A 15,522-nucleotide genomic window follows, 5' to 3' on the forward strand; every position below is an offset into this window, starting at 1 on the left:
AACTTTGAAAACTTTTTTCCTTAAAAAACTGGAACAGGTAGAACTAAACACAATAGCAAAATGTGGTTATCTTTAAAAATCTCACTTAGAGTGCAACCAACAATTAAACTGATACTATTAACTTCACACTGCTACTTATTTTCCATAACAAAGAAAAAAAATAAAAAAAAACATTTACGAATATAAAGACAATTCGGACTAAACGCTGAAGCCTACCGCTCTTGACCATGCTTCAGCGAGAATGAGTAAATTCTTAAAAATCCTTCACTTAACTTGGTATAAACAAAACACTAAATGGGAATATTTATTTAAAACGTAGTATCGAGCGGCTTAACGATTAAAGAATACCGAGAAAATACCCATCTGTGAAATAATAAACAAACTCTAAAATGGTTTATTTTAACTCAGCGACGCTAAGAGAAATTGAAAGGATTCGGTGAAAGGATACGTACAAATACGAAATGAAATACACTAAAAATATTATTCGATGTTTTAAATATATACGAGGGAATTTCAATGTATATCAAGGAATTTGCAAATGCTACAAGCTGTATTGAAATTAAATCTCAATCGTCTTTCTGCTGTTGGCATATTGTTTAGAAGGCTTATAGATAACATTGCCACGTATATCAAATATATCAGTCAGAAAGATAGACTGGATGGTAGTCAGTAAGCCTATGAATACACAGCTTTTTGTTAACCAACAGCCAATTATTAGGGTCGATAGTTACAGATACCTTAATTAAAATATAAACAGCCAGTGGGACTACTTTATCAAAATAAAAAACTGTGTAGAAACGACAAGATCCAAGAGCTTTAACAAAACTTGCAGTCTTCGAGTCGTGATGTTACAGACGCATATTACGATTTTATGGGTAGACTGGGTGACTACTGAGAAGTTTATATCTAAAATGGACAAAAAATGTGAGATCGTTTTTACAATCAAACAGTGCAAATCAAAATATCTGGACTATTTTAAGATAAATGAGAAGCGATATGGCTTATTATAATTTGTTTGTTTCCTGCGAACCTGAGAAAATAGTTCAAGTAATACACAACCGTACTATTATGAATATTTGCCAGAAAAATAAGGATAGCAATGTTAATTGGCAGCATTATGAACAAAAGAGCACCGGAAGAAGAGTTTAAATCCAATGGAGTCTGCTTGTTATTACATCGTAAATATTATTTACTATGAAATACTACAAATATGGTGTGCTTAAACAATAAAGTCTAGTAATCCAATTGCTATTATAGCATAAAATATACCTTATGTTCCAAAGGCTTATTTTTTCTTCTCACTTCTTACGCAAACATGGGAATAGTGCAGCAAAAATAGGGGAGAAAATATTAATATTATTTTATATCATAGATCTTAGATCGGAAGGTAATAATATAAATATAAGCTTAGGCAATATCTAGAAAGATGAAGAATATTTAAAAAGTCATTATTCAAAAATTAATTAAGAAAAAAATATTATAATAACGTATTTTAGCTCTTTCTAGTTGTTGTGTTTTCCCATTTTAATAACATTTATGATTTTATTTAATTTTTCTACTTTCCAATATGTGATTCAGTTTTAGACTAAAAATTGACTATATCTCTAGGTAATGCATATTTGATGCGTTAAAGTAATACAAAATTAATTATTTTTTTATTTATTTTTGGTTAAACCTGATACTTAAACTTTTAGGGTTAAGCAGTAAAACGCCGGACCTTTTGAGAAGGACTGGGGTCAATCTGGAGAGCGATTCTCATCTTTTCGAAAATTGCCAGTCTTGTCTATCACAGGCTACATGTCCGGTAGTTCAGCTTCATCAGCGAGCAAGACGAGCATTCAATCCCGTCGAAAGTCAGGTAAGTCTTTTGCAATTTTACATAATTAACAGAGAAAATTTAAAAGTTTCAACGATGTTCAATATTCTTTGCAAAACATTTTAAAATATTTAATTGACTAATTAGTGTAGGGGCCAGTTAGGTCAACGTGACCTTTTCAATTCTGATGGGTCCACCCAAGTTTTTTTTTTGTATTTTTGGCGGCTGCAACGTAGTTGCAAAATAAGGCAACAAACGAGCACAAAACAACAATAAGGCTCCAGGTATTGACAACTTCCCCCCTGAGCTATATAAATTAGGGGGCGATCACCTAGTAGGACAAATGCATATGCTCATGAACAAAAACTGGAATGATGAAAAGATCCCTAATGATTGGAAAACCGGTATTATATGCCCAATCTATAAAAAAGGAGATAAACGGAAATGCGAAAATTAACGCGGCATAACCCTCTTGTGCACGGCGTACAAAATTTTTACTTGTACATACTAAACAAACGACTCCAACAACTGAAAATATTGTCGGGGAATATCAGCCGGTTTCCGACAAGGAAGATCTACAACTGACCAACTATTCACAGTGAAACAAATTTTAAACAAATCGTGGGAATACGACATTGACATCCACAACATATTCATAGATTTCAAACAAGTCTACGACTCAATTAATAGGAACAAGTTATATCAAATATTGCAGAGCTTTAACATTCCTCAAAAATACATCCGACTGGTAAAAATAACAACGAATTCGTCAATAGCAACTGGCAGAGTCCAAAATGAGCTCACTGAAAACTTAACAATAGTCCAAGGATTAAAGCAAGGAGACGGGCTGGCACCGACACTATTCAACCTGACCTTGGAATATATGATAAGACAGCTGAATATAGGAAGAGGTAATCTACTAACAAATAAACCAATAAAGATTGCCGCCTATGCCGATGATATCAGCATCATGTCTCGCAGAACAGAAGAGGCGGCAGAAATATATTCACAATTAAAAACAAAGGCAAAAATAACCGGACTAGAAATAAATATTCAAAAGACAAGAAAGTTAACAAAGGCAAGAGCTAGGTGAAACAGACGCAAAGTTGAATAAGAAGACGATATTCAAACGGTAGAAAGTTTTACATATTTAGGAGTTGCATTAAACACGGATGGAACAGAAGAACCAGAAATCCTAAGAAGAATAGTAAAGGGAAACAAAGCTTATTTTTCACTCGATCATGTGTTCTGCTCCAAAAATACACACTGGAGATCGAAAATCAGGGTCTACAAAACTATTATCAGACCAAACGTATGTTATGCATGCGAGACATGGGTGATGACAGAAGAAACAAAAAGAAAACTGGAAGTCTTCGGAAGAAAAGTCATAAGAAAGATATTTGGACCTATTGATGAAAACGGAATATGAAGATCCAGGTACAACCATGAACTCTACCAACTGTTCAAAGAGACACCGATCTCAGAATTCGTTAAACTTCAAAGACTTCGCTGTGCTGATCATGTAGTAAGAATGGAGACAAAAAGATTTCCGAAAAGAACCCTAGATAGTAAAATGCAGGGCGCAAGACCAAAAGAAAGGCCACGGAAAAGATGGGAGGATAAAGTGACAGCGGACGCGCAAAATTTGCTAGACGTGAGAACCTGGAGAAGATCGGCGCGGGGCCGACAAGGTTGGAGGCATAGTTGGGAGGAGGTCAAGGCCCAATTTGGGCTGTAGCGCCATTGGAGAGAGAGAGAATTGTTCTCTCAAAAACAACGCTTGAAGCAACCGGCGATTTTGAAGGTCACTTGCGCGCGCGAAATCAATTCTAAATAAATAAAGTCTGTATCTAGTCGACGGTAAAAATTCAATATCTTTTGATCGTAGTGTTTTTCCACAAAATTTAAAATACATTTTAAAGGTAAAGCAAGCGACTTTCTTGTACAATTTTTGTATTTTGCCGCAAATAAAGTCAGTTTCTATAAATTTTTTATTGATCTCGTAAGATCAATAAAATTTATTTCTTTAATTGACCAGTCATAGTGAAATTTCGATTATTCAGAACAATTTTGAAAACTTATAACATGAAATTTGAATTTTGAGTTGTGGCAACAAATTTTTACATTACAAACAATCGCACATCACGGAAAATGTCTCCAAGGAGATGTTTTTGAGTCTAATTTGTAGCAGAAGATGTGTAGGTTTGAAAAACGTACTAGTGAAATTAAAAAAAAAAGTTTTAATTATTTTAGATCGTTTAAGAAGTGAATGTTTAAATTCAGCGTTTTTAAGCTTATTTCAAATGCCTCAAATTTGTTGCTAAAACTCAAAACTAAAATTTTATGTTATAGTTTTTAAAGATTAGTCTCTGGTTATCAAAACTGACACAAAAACACAAACACACAAACACAAAAATAGTGACCGGTTAATAAAAGTAATAAATTGTGTTGATCTAATGAAAATCATAAAAATTGGCAAACATCGCGCCACCTTCATATAATATTTTACGCCTTTATAAAAACTCAGTTTATTAACAGCAAAATACAAAAATTTCGTACAAAATTTTGTCGATACAACACTCGTATTAAAAAATATCGAATTTTTACCGTCAAGCTGATGCAAATTTTATAGAACATTGATTTCGGGAGCGTAACTAACATTAAAAACTACCGATCGCTTCAGCTGTTGTTTCTAAGAGAACGGTTTATTCTACACAAATAATGCCAATTCATGTTTGTTCAAAATTATCTTATCTTAAATTAATAAAATATGGATTATTTGAAATATTTTTTTATGGTGTAAATATTCTTAGTAAATAAAATAAATTTTTTTCCGTTTTAGGAGAAAGCCCGAGGGTAAAAGTGGATTTTTTGGCGTCCTAAAATTGACATTCTTGGCAAAATTCAGCTCATTCGTATGATTTTTAAAAGTTCAGTCTTATTTTCGTCTCTGGCGGTTGGAGTATTTAACTTGAATTTTAAAAGCTATTGTTGAATCAATTTTTTTAAATTTTTGAGGAAATTTATTGTATAGTAGTAAACCATAGACAGTAGATGACTTCCTACTTATTTCTAAATGTCGATATGGTACTACAAACTATCTCTTCTTTTTTGTGTTGTGTTAGTGAATATCACTGTTACATAAAAAAGTTCTTTTATTCTTATGAATTAGTATCAATAATTTCAAAATGTAAATTCTATACGCTGTAAATATATTTAAATCCCTAAATAGGCTTCTACAAGACCAACCATATGGAATACCTGCAATACATCTCACAATACCCAAGTGTTTCTGGCTGTGTTTCTACATGTGTCAGATATATATGTGGCAATAGGAAAGACTGATGTGCTGAATAGGTTTGGTTTAGTTTTCGGTCTTCCAATAGGTCTCTTCTTCTGCATTCTTGCATTCAACAGTTTTTTGGAAGCCTATTTTCTTCCATTCTAAATACATGGCCTGCTTATTAAAGACGTCGTAGGCGGATATACTGAGATAAAAGTGGTTCTGTATGTATATTATATATTTCATAATTATATCTGACTCGCAACTGTTGTTCTCATTTATATGGCCTAGTATTCACCTCAGTACCTTTCTTTCAAAAATGTCTATGCGGTTTTCAGATTTTGAGTTAACACCTCAAAGTTTTACATCCATAGCTCACTATCGGCTGAATACTGATCTTGTAGATTTATATCTTAGTTTTTAATGTATGTATCGTGATGTAAATATTGGAATCCTAACAAAGTATGCCGCATTGGCTAGACTGATGCTTTGGCTGAGATCTGCATCGTCGATGTGGTCATTTGTGATGTTTATTTTAAAATAAACAAAGCTACTTTTTTAACTTGTTAACTGTGAGGCAGGGACGTGTTGCCCTCTCCGATCAACTTTGTACTAGGATTTTAGTTTTTTTTTGTGTATTGACAGACCTATTTGTTTAGCATGTGATTTAATTTAGGTATACGTGTTCTCACTTGTTGCTCTAGATCTTTATTAATATATTGCTAAACATTTTTATAAACAAATTATTTTTATAGTTGTGTTGTGTTACCTGCTATTGCTAATTGTTTAATTTCTACATTACAGCCCCCATGATTTTTAATGACGAAAAATATCTATAAACCTAATAATGTTAAGGCATGTATATTTGAAAAACATCATGTGTTAATTTAAATTTATTTTTTTAGGAAACCATTGACGGTAGCTTCGATATGCTCTGCCCGGAAATGTACAGGTACCACACAACCAGGTTGAACTACACTTGCGTCCATAGAAACCCCAGATCGGCCCCGACCATCACCTTTATGGAGCACAACGAACAGTTCATATGATTACCGTTCAAAAGGACGAAGATCCATCCAGTATAAGTGTTACTTGTCAATTAATTCAAATGTCTTTATGTAATTTCAATGAAATGTACCTATCTATGTGTAATACTCAGAGATAAGCGATCTATGATGAATATAACTTGTTTTAAAATAATTTATAAGCCATTTATCATTAGAAAGACGTTATTGTTACTAAGGTAAAAACAGAGTTTTAAAATAGAGACAAATAAAAGCATAAAAGCATGGGTGTTTCCAACGCCATATCCGGTTTTGAGTGACGTTTGATAAATCGCATCTAAAGCCTATTATTAAACTAAAAACACTGGACATCACAGTTGTTATACTTAACCAAAGGTCAAAGCAACTTGATCAAAGCGCTGCTATCTCAATTCCAGTTAGAAATTATGGAAAATATTATCGCTCAAAGCAATGATTTGACTTTTATAACCTTTATGATTTTTATTTAAACTATCGAATTGATACATAAACAATAGTTATTAGATATTTTTTTCTAGTGCTCAGTGTAACTATTTGTAAGAGTTGAACTGATCTGTTTGATACTTTAAAAAGGTAAAGGTAAATACACCGGTGATATAAAAACCATTTGTTTGTTAGTGTTTATCTTTTTTAATTTGTTCATTGATGAATTGTAACCGAAATAGTGTGCTAGTTTTATCCTCAGTGACAATCTGTGGCGGCTGGTAATCATTTTGTTCGGAGGTTGCTGATTTGAGTGTAATTATGTTTCTGTTTTCTTATGGTATGTCTGGCTGCAAGTAAAATAATAATAACTTCAATTTCAGAATATATTTTTCAACCATTGCTTAAGATAAATAAAATCTCTTTCTCTATATTAAAAATAAAATAAAAAATGTAATTACTTTTTTTACTTTTTTATCTGCGTTCTTGCTGTAAAATGTTTTTTTTTTTTAATATTAGATAACACCCTTTGCATTTGCGCCTCTTTTTAGTGTCAGGGCCACTTTTAAACAAGCGTGTTTATCCATTTTGTTCGCATGTTCTTGGCCATACTGGTTGTTCAATAAGTGACACCCGAAATAATTCTCTACACAATGACAAACTCTACTACTTCTTTTTATTATTATTGTGTTTTTTGTTATAAAGTATTCACGCATTAACTGGACAAGTATCAAAAAATAAAGAAAATGCGGCTTTTCCGTACCATTTTTTGGTTTTTCTTAATATAGTGTAATATGATTCCATTTTGATCAATAAAAAAAATAAATCATTATGGAGTTTTATACACATTTAATTAAAATTTTATTACTTTTAATCTACTCCCTTTTTGGCAGAATTATAGTCTATAATACATGATGGTTTTAGAACAGCTTGGTCATAACAAATTTTTCCAGTCTTCATTAGCACATCATCATCATGTTCATTGGTATATAACATTAAAACAGGTCTTTTATCTTGCTATTTGATAACTTTTACATTTTTGTTTTGCTGACCAATAACTACACCATTCTTTAATTTTTTATCCTTAACATCTTTTGGTAAACACTTTCAATTGGATCTGAGAGTACCACAAATTCTAGTATTTATACGAAGTAACTGTTGTGCTACAGATATACTTGTGTAATAATTATCACAATATGGAATGCGTCCCAAATTTAAATAATTCTCCATCAGGGTAAAAATGACAGCTTGGGAATGGTCTTTTCCAGAAGTTATATCAGTTCCTTGTCCTGTGTAGATCCTCAAATTAAGAACGTATCCAGTCACAGTACATAATTTATATAGTTTATTTCCGTAAGGATGACTTTTTTTTAATGTATTTTCTGAATTTAAACCCATTGCCATAACAGTAGAAAAGAATGTATCTATTTCTTCGTTAGAGGTAGGTTTTTTTTCAAGCTTTCATACTTGACAATCTGCGCATCGTATTTTCATTTATAATTTGAAACTCATAGATATTTGTTTGCTCAACAATAATGTCCACAATATCGTCAGTAATAAAAACTCTAAAAATCGTAAAGGCGACTTTACAGTTTCTGAAATATAACATTCTTTCATTTTATCATGTTTTACAAAAAATAATTCGTTTGAGGGTATAAATGTATTCCAAATATTCTCACCTTTATGTTCAATATTTAATGCCTCAACATTACCATTGATCTGTTCCTTTTCCATAACATTTACTGCCTTCAAAACACTTTCTACTTCACTGTCATCGTCGCTATAACCAGAGTTTGATGGTTCATAAGGCTTGTCACAATTTTTTTGTTCTGTTCACAAACATTGTACGTCCGCTAACTGTGACTGTCTAAGCAATACTGTACTCGGTACTATGACTGTGACTGTGTTATTTAAAAGTAATTTAAAAACTGTTCACGTAGGGAATGTGCTAAATTAAAAATTCTATTGTGTTTGTGATGATTTTATCACTTGATTAACCATTGCTGTTTTGTCAATTAACATGCATTTGCGTAAGAATATTTATAATGGGCAATTTAGTAAATTTTTTGGATTTTAAAATTATTTTTCTCAACTGTGCACACATTTGAGCAGCACCTTCGTAAGTCTGTGCAATTATTAATTTCTCGAGAGTGTCTTTAAAAATAGGACTAATTTGTTCCAAAATAAAGGTGTCGACATCTCAACAGTACATCCCAACTTTCCAGATTTGAAAAACCCCAAAATAGCTTGTGTATTTTCCAGCCAAAAAAGTAACAAAGTACTAATACCGCCAGAGTTTGTGTAGAAAGATGTGTTGCGTCGTCTGCTAATAGTACAAGAAATAAAGACAGTTTTATTTCACTTTGCTCCCTAAATATCTGAAGCATACAACTTAATAGCTTAGCCTGTATAATTTTTTTAAGTAAATTTAAATTCTTTAGCTTCTTTTGAATGTAGAGGAAGTATTTAATATATATTTTTAGTGTTATTAGCTAGTTCTAAAAACGCACCTTATTGATCGACACTATAGATTCATTATGACCACGTAGGGTAAGACAACATTCGCCGCACAATATCATAGTTTAGTTACAATCATTTACATACTCTCAGTGTCATTTTTTAAAACTTAAACTTAACTTGCCTCTTCGTTTTGCTAATTTTGTCGTTCCATTGTTATGATTTCGTTTACAAACTTTTATTTTATGGCATTTTTATCCAATTTATTTGCTATTTCTTGATAAATGTAATCTTATTCATGAAAGATAATTGCTTTGGCTCTCTTTCATGGCAACCAGTCAACAAGCTTTGGGTTTCTGGAAACTATTTTTATTGAATCTACACTGATGTGTTCCGTTCCGATAATTAGAAAATATCACCTTTAATGATTAAATCTTATGTAGCAGCTTTTATACAAGAACTGGTAAAAATACTAATAATGTATTTAAGTAGGTACTTCTTAGATTACTATAAGTTTTTAAAGATATTGTTGATCTTTACGTATTAATTCTAACTTAATGTTAAAATAGTTAGGACAAACAGATTATAGATCGCTTTCTCGAAATGTATGTTCTGTGGCTGTTAAATATTATGAAAGTTCAAACTAATCAAATGTTATTTATTTTAATAAATGTATACAAAACGTTTCTGTTTTATTACGAAAACTGTTTCTGTTTTATTGAATGTGCTGATGGACAGATTTGATATCATTGTCAAACCTGTTCTATCTCGGCTGCCCACCTAAAAGCCAAAATGTCGAGCAAAGGGTTTACGTTTTAATTAGTGATATATTTAAGAAATAGATAAAATAAGAACAGAAATTTGTGCCCGTGAAAATCATTGGTTTGACGATGAATGCAAGAATGCAACTGTTGTGTATTTGGTATTTCTTACTTAAATAAGGTAATAATTAATAATACAACGTGGTTTTATATCATTAACCTTTATTCCCCAATAACTGACTAACTTCATTCCCTTGTGTCCGTGAGCGGTGTTGCCTACCTGTGTTGCCAAGTATATAACACCTCCTCTCTTGACCAAAATTCATAAATACAGATTGAAATAAAGATGTACTTACAAATTCATCCTCTGAACAGATTTACATACTCTACTTGAACGTCTTAACACTGGTTCAGCTTCAGTGTGAGCCTCAGGTACTGTTGGCTCTATTGTATCATTTAGAAGTTCTTGTACATTTGTAGGTGGTGAAACGGAATTGGGTTCAGGGACAGATACCTCCCTTGGAACTATACTATGTGTAACTGTATCAGGAATGAAACAAGTTGGGTTATATTCTATAGGTGTATCCTGCCCAATTACTCTAATTTGGTCAATATGACGTCTCCACGTCCTACCATCATCTAACTAAACTAAATAATGTAATAATCCTAACCTTAGTATAACCTTGCCAAATTGCCATTTGGCATTAAAGTAATCTCGCACTGAGACTCTGGTATCTATAGCAACATTTCTAAGACTCTGGTCTGTGTAAGCATTTTTGTCATGAGTAAAAGGTTTAAGTAAATCTAATCTATTTCTAATCTGCCTTCCTAGCATACGTTCAGACGGGCTTTTGCCAGTTACTGTGTGAGGTGTTCTACGATACTGCATTAGTAACTTGCACAATTCAAGTTCTCTGTCTTTCTCTTCACTGTGCATGGCTTGCAGACAATTTTTTAGTGTTTGGACATATCTCTCCCCCTGGCCATTCGTGGCTGGGTGATAGGGTGCAGTAAATTTATGTGTGATACCATTATTCTTCATAAATTCTCTAAATTCATGAGAATCAAATTGTCTACCATTATCAGTAACAAATACTGTGGGTATTCCGAAAGTAGTGAAGATTTTTCTACAAATTTCGATTGTAGTTTTTGTAATAGTGTCTTTCGTGAAATGTATTTCAGGCCACTTACTAAAAGAATCGACTAAAATGAAGTAATAGCCTCCGTTAAAAGGTCCAGCATAGTCAGCATGTACTCTTTCAAAGCAAAATTTAGGTGTTTCCCAGATGTGGGAATTGTCCTTAATAGGATTGTTTTTGTGCTTGTTGCAATGAAAACAATTTTTACATAAAGACTCAATATCCTTGTCTATGAAAGGCCACCAGCAGTAACTCCGGGCTAAAGACTTCATTCTCACCATATCAAAATGCGCAGTGTGTAATTCATGCAGAATTTTATTTCTTAATTTCATAGGTATTAAAACTCGTTGTCCTCTCATTATGACTCCAGACTGTAGTGAAAACTCTGATTGATCTACGTTAAATCTGAATTGTTTTTCAACAACCTCACCAGTTTGTAAACCTAATAGTAATTTTTGTAAAGTAGCATCATTTTTGGTATGAAAAGATAAACTGTTAACATCTGTAGGTAAATTTTCAATCTGATTAAGTTCGAATATGTCTGGTTCATCATGAGTATAATTTTGTTCATTTTTAATAGGTAAACGTGAAAGAGCATCTGCATTAAAATGAGAATCTGTATTTTTGTATCGAATATCATAATTTAGACCTTGTAAGAAAATTGCATAATGCTGCATTCTTGTAGCACTTAAAACTGGTAGACTTTTATCTGGTGCAAAAATCTGAACTAAAGGTTTATGATCAGTGTATAAAATAAAATTTCTAGCATATAGATAATTGAAGAACTTTTTCACACCAAAAATAATGCTGTATGCCTCTTTATCTATTTGAGAGTACTTTTGCTGTGTAAGGGTTAACATTTGAGAAGCAAATTGTATCGGTCTTTCTGTACCGTCTGGAAAAATATGGGACAGTACTGCACCAACACCATAAGGGGATGCATCAGTTGCAAGGACTAATGGCAAATTTGGGTCGTAGTGACACAAAACATTTTTAGAAGAAATAAGCCTTTTGGCTTTATCAAATGCCATTTGACAATCTCGGGACCATTCAAATTCAACATGATTTTTAAGTAGATTTGTTAAAGGTTTTAATATTGTAGAGGTATGTTGTAAAAAACGTCTGTAATAATTAACTAACCCACAAAAACTTCGGACTTGAGTTTTATTTTCTGGTATTGGAGCATTTACAATTGCATCTACTTTATCTGAGCTACTAGTAATACCAAATTTATTTATTTTGTATCCGCAGTATTCAATTTCGTCTTTTAAAAATTCACTTTTGTCTAAATTTATATGTAAATTATGTTCAGATAATTTTTGTAACACTTGTTCAAGTCTTTGTAAATGTATATCAGTATTTGGGGCAGTAATTCTTATATCATCTAGGAACACAGAAATACCATCGATTCGTTGTAACATTTGTTCCATTAAACGTTGCCATTTGGCAGGAGCACTTGCAATACCGAACATTAAACGGTTTGGGCGGTACAGACCTTTGTGAGTATTAAGTGTAAGTAAATGTTTCATTTCACTTTTTATAGGTAAATGCAAATAAGCTTTTGTAATGTCTATTTTTGAATACTTATCGCCCCCTGCTAACTGAGATAGAAGATCATCAGGGGTAGGTAAAGGATATTCGTCCACTTCAATACAGGGATTTAAAGTAATTTTAAAATCCCCACAAATGCGTATGTCCCCATTGTGTTTGACAACTGGGACAATTGGGGTTGCCCAATCTGAAAACTCTACTTTTTGTAAAACACCCTGATCAACTAACGACTCTAACTCAGCTTCCACTTTAGGACGTAATGCAAAAGCAACTGGGCGAGCCTTATGAAACCTTGCTATACTACCAGGTTTTAAATGAATTTCAGCTTCTAAACCTATAATTTCACCAATTGACTTTTCAAACAAATGTTTGTATTTATCTAATAAACTTGAGACTTTAGAGTTCTCATGTGATATTGTATTTACCTCATGTAGTTTAATTCCAAGGGCACGTATCCATTCTTTTCCAACTAGTGATTGACCCTCACCATCCACCACGTACAACTTTAACATTTGCCTTATTCCCTGGTGCTCAACCTCCACTGGAGTTAACCCTAAAACATTTAAATGATTTTTACAGTATGTAGTTAATTTTACATCAGATTTCTGTAATTGTAGTGTAGAAAAATATGTGTCAAATACATTTTTGTTTATAATGGTAACAGCAGCACCTGAATCAATTTCATATTTTAAAATATTGTTGTTTACTCTTAAGTTTATAAAAAATTTGTCTTTTGAATTTACAGTACTAATCTTAAAAATTTCTTGAACTGAGGAAACTGAAGTTACTTGGTTAGACCTAACATTTTTTGATTTTAAACAAACTTTTTGAATGTGTCCAACTTTTTTACAAAAATTACAAGTTAAATGTTTTTTTTGAACAAGAATTTGCTAAATGTGAAGGATCTCCACATCTATAACATACATTACTATTTGTGTTTGAAGACTTTGCAGCAAAGTTATTCTGAAATTGCATCCTATTATTATTTGCACTCCTTGCTTTTGTATTTAATATATTGACACTAGAATTATTATAATTTTGATTATGAAAAAATTGGTTACTGTCCTTTTCTGATGCCTCCATGCTTGTGGCAATCTCAACGGCTCTATCTAGGTCCAGTTCTTTTGATTCTAGAAGTCTAGCTTGTATTCTTTTCGATCGTAGGCCAAAAACAAATTGGTTTCTTATAGCACTTTTAAGATATGTAGAGAAATTGCAGTTAATTGACAACTTTTATAGTGAATGAAGGTATTCTTGTATTGTTTCTCCTTCGGCTTGCCTTTTTGATTGGAATCTGAAGATTTCTGCAATTTCCAGGGGTGCAGGGTTGTAAAAATTATCCATTAAATTGACAATGTCGTCGTATGACTTGTCTTCCGGGACTTCTGGGGCTAACTTGTCGCATAGGGTGTCGTAGGCCTCAGAACCCATGTAGTGTAGTAGATAAGGTAATCTCATTTCGTCTGGAATTTGGTGGCAGACTGGTTGAAAGATTCAACGAAAAATTGAAATGTAGATACTTGTGTAGACATAATTGGGGATGTTGTATAATAATAATGTAAATAACTGTACTTGAAGTTGAAGTAGCAATGGTAGTAGTCGTAATAATCTCTGTAGTAGTTGTTATTACCATCATATGTATCCCATCCTCGTCGCCAATTGTTGTGTATTTGGTATTTCTTACTTAAATAAGGTAATAATTAATAATACAACGTGGTTTTATATCATTAACCTTTATTCCCCAATAACTGACTAACTTCATTCCCCTGTGTCCGTGAGCGGTGTTGCTTACCTGTGTTGCCAAGTATATAACAGCAACAAAAGAAAAAAATGAAGCCCACAGAAAGATGCTTACTCGACGAACTAGAACAACTGTGGAAAATAACAAGACAAAGAGAAGAGAATTAAAGAAAATCCATAGAAGAAACAAACAAAACCACTTAAATAAGGAACTTAAATATATAGAAAACCTTAACAGAGAGAAAGAATTCAGAGCATTGTATAAGAAAGTTAACATCAACAGAAAAGAAGACTATGCAGAAGTCAGAATGGCGATCTATTAACAACAAGGAAAGATATATTAAATGGATGGGTCCTCTTCTAAGAGTGTCGTCTCCCTACGGAGGTTGGCAATCATAATGGCTATTTTTATTTTTGAGCTTGCTGCTCTAAACAGATCACTCGATCTGCATTGATACCAATCACGTAGATTCTTCAACCATGAGTTCTGTCTTCGGAAAACAGATCTTCTTCCTTGAATCTTTCTCTGTATGATGAGTCTCAAAATTTCATATTTTGATCCCCTCATCACGTGGCCTAGGTATTCCAGTTTTCTGGTTTGTATAGTGGTGATTACTTTTACTTCTTTACCAACCCTCTCCAGTACTTCTTTATTTGTAATTCTATCAGTCCATGATATTTTTAATACTCTGCGGTATAACCAGAGTTCGAAAGCCTCAATTCTGTTTAAATTGCATTTTTTTAATGTCCAAGTCTCAGCTCCATATAATAATATTGAAAATATATAACAGCAAATGGTACGTAGTCTGATCTCCAAAATTAGATTTTTGCACGTTAGGAGTGGCTTCATTCGTATAAATGCTGATCTGGCAATCTCTATTCGCCTGTTTATTTCTGCAGTATGATCATTGGTTTCATTGATCAAAGTTCCCAAGTACTGATATTTTTCTACTCGTTCTATCACGTTACCATTGATTGTCAATAGTTGATGTATATTTTGTGGTCTTTTTGTAATTAGCATGTACTACTATTATGATCACTGTGTCGTCTGCATAATGTAAGTTGTTAATTAATTTTCCGTTAACGGTAACTCCCGCTTTGATATTATTGAGCGTGTTTTGGAAAATTTCTTCAGAATATAAGTTAAACAAAAGAGGCGATAAACACATCCCTGTCTAAGTCCTCTACAAATCTTCATTTCTTCTGAGTGTTGCCCATCAATTTAAACTATGGCACTTTGGTTCCAATATAATATTTGCACTATATTTATAATTTTACTGTCAATGCGCTTGTTCATAAGTATTGATAT

General features: G+C 32.6%; 1 protein-coding gene across 3 annotated transcripts in view; it reads left to right on the top strand.

Moving 5' to 3' along the window:
• LOC140449253 (guanylate cyclase 32E-like) overlaps positions 1-8,245 on the top strand; it is a 458,979-nt gene extending 450,734 nt beyond the window's left edge. For 2 of the 3 annotated variants that reach the window (XM_072542462.1, XM_072542459.1), the window contains exons 22-23: positions 1,695-1,858; positions 6,005-8,245. In XM_072542462.1, the coding sequence (XP_072398563.1) occupies positions 1,695-1,858; positions 6,005-6,148 (308 nt within the window). In that variant the 3' untranslated portion in view covers positions 6,149-8,245. Of the gene's footprint in view, positions 1-1,694; positions 1,859-6,004 lie in introns of those variants that run through there. The other variant, XM_072542460.1, reaches the window with a different exon arrangement.
• Positions 8,246-15,522: the final 7,277 nt, after the last annotated feature.

This window comes from Diabrotica undecimpunctata, chromosome 1 (assembly GCF_040954645.1).
Source record: "Diabrotica undecimpunctata isolate CICGRU chromosome 1, icDiaUnde3, whole genome shotgun sequence".
Lineage (NCBI taxonomy): Eukaryota > Metazoa > Arthropoda > Insecta > Coleoptera > Chrysomelidae > Diabrotica > Diabrotica undecimpunctata.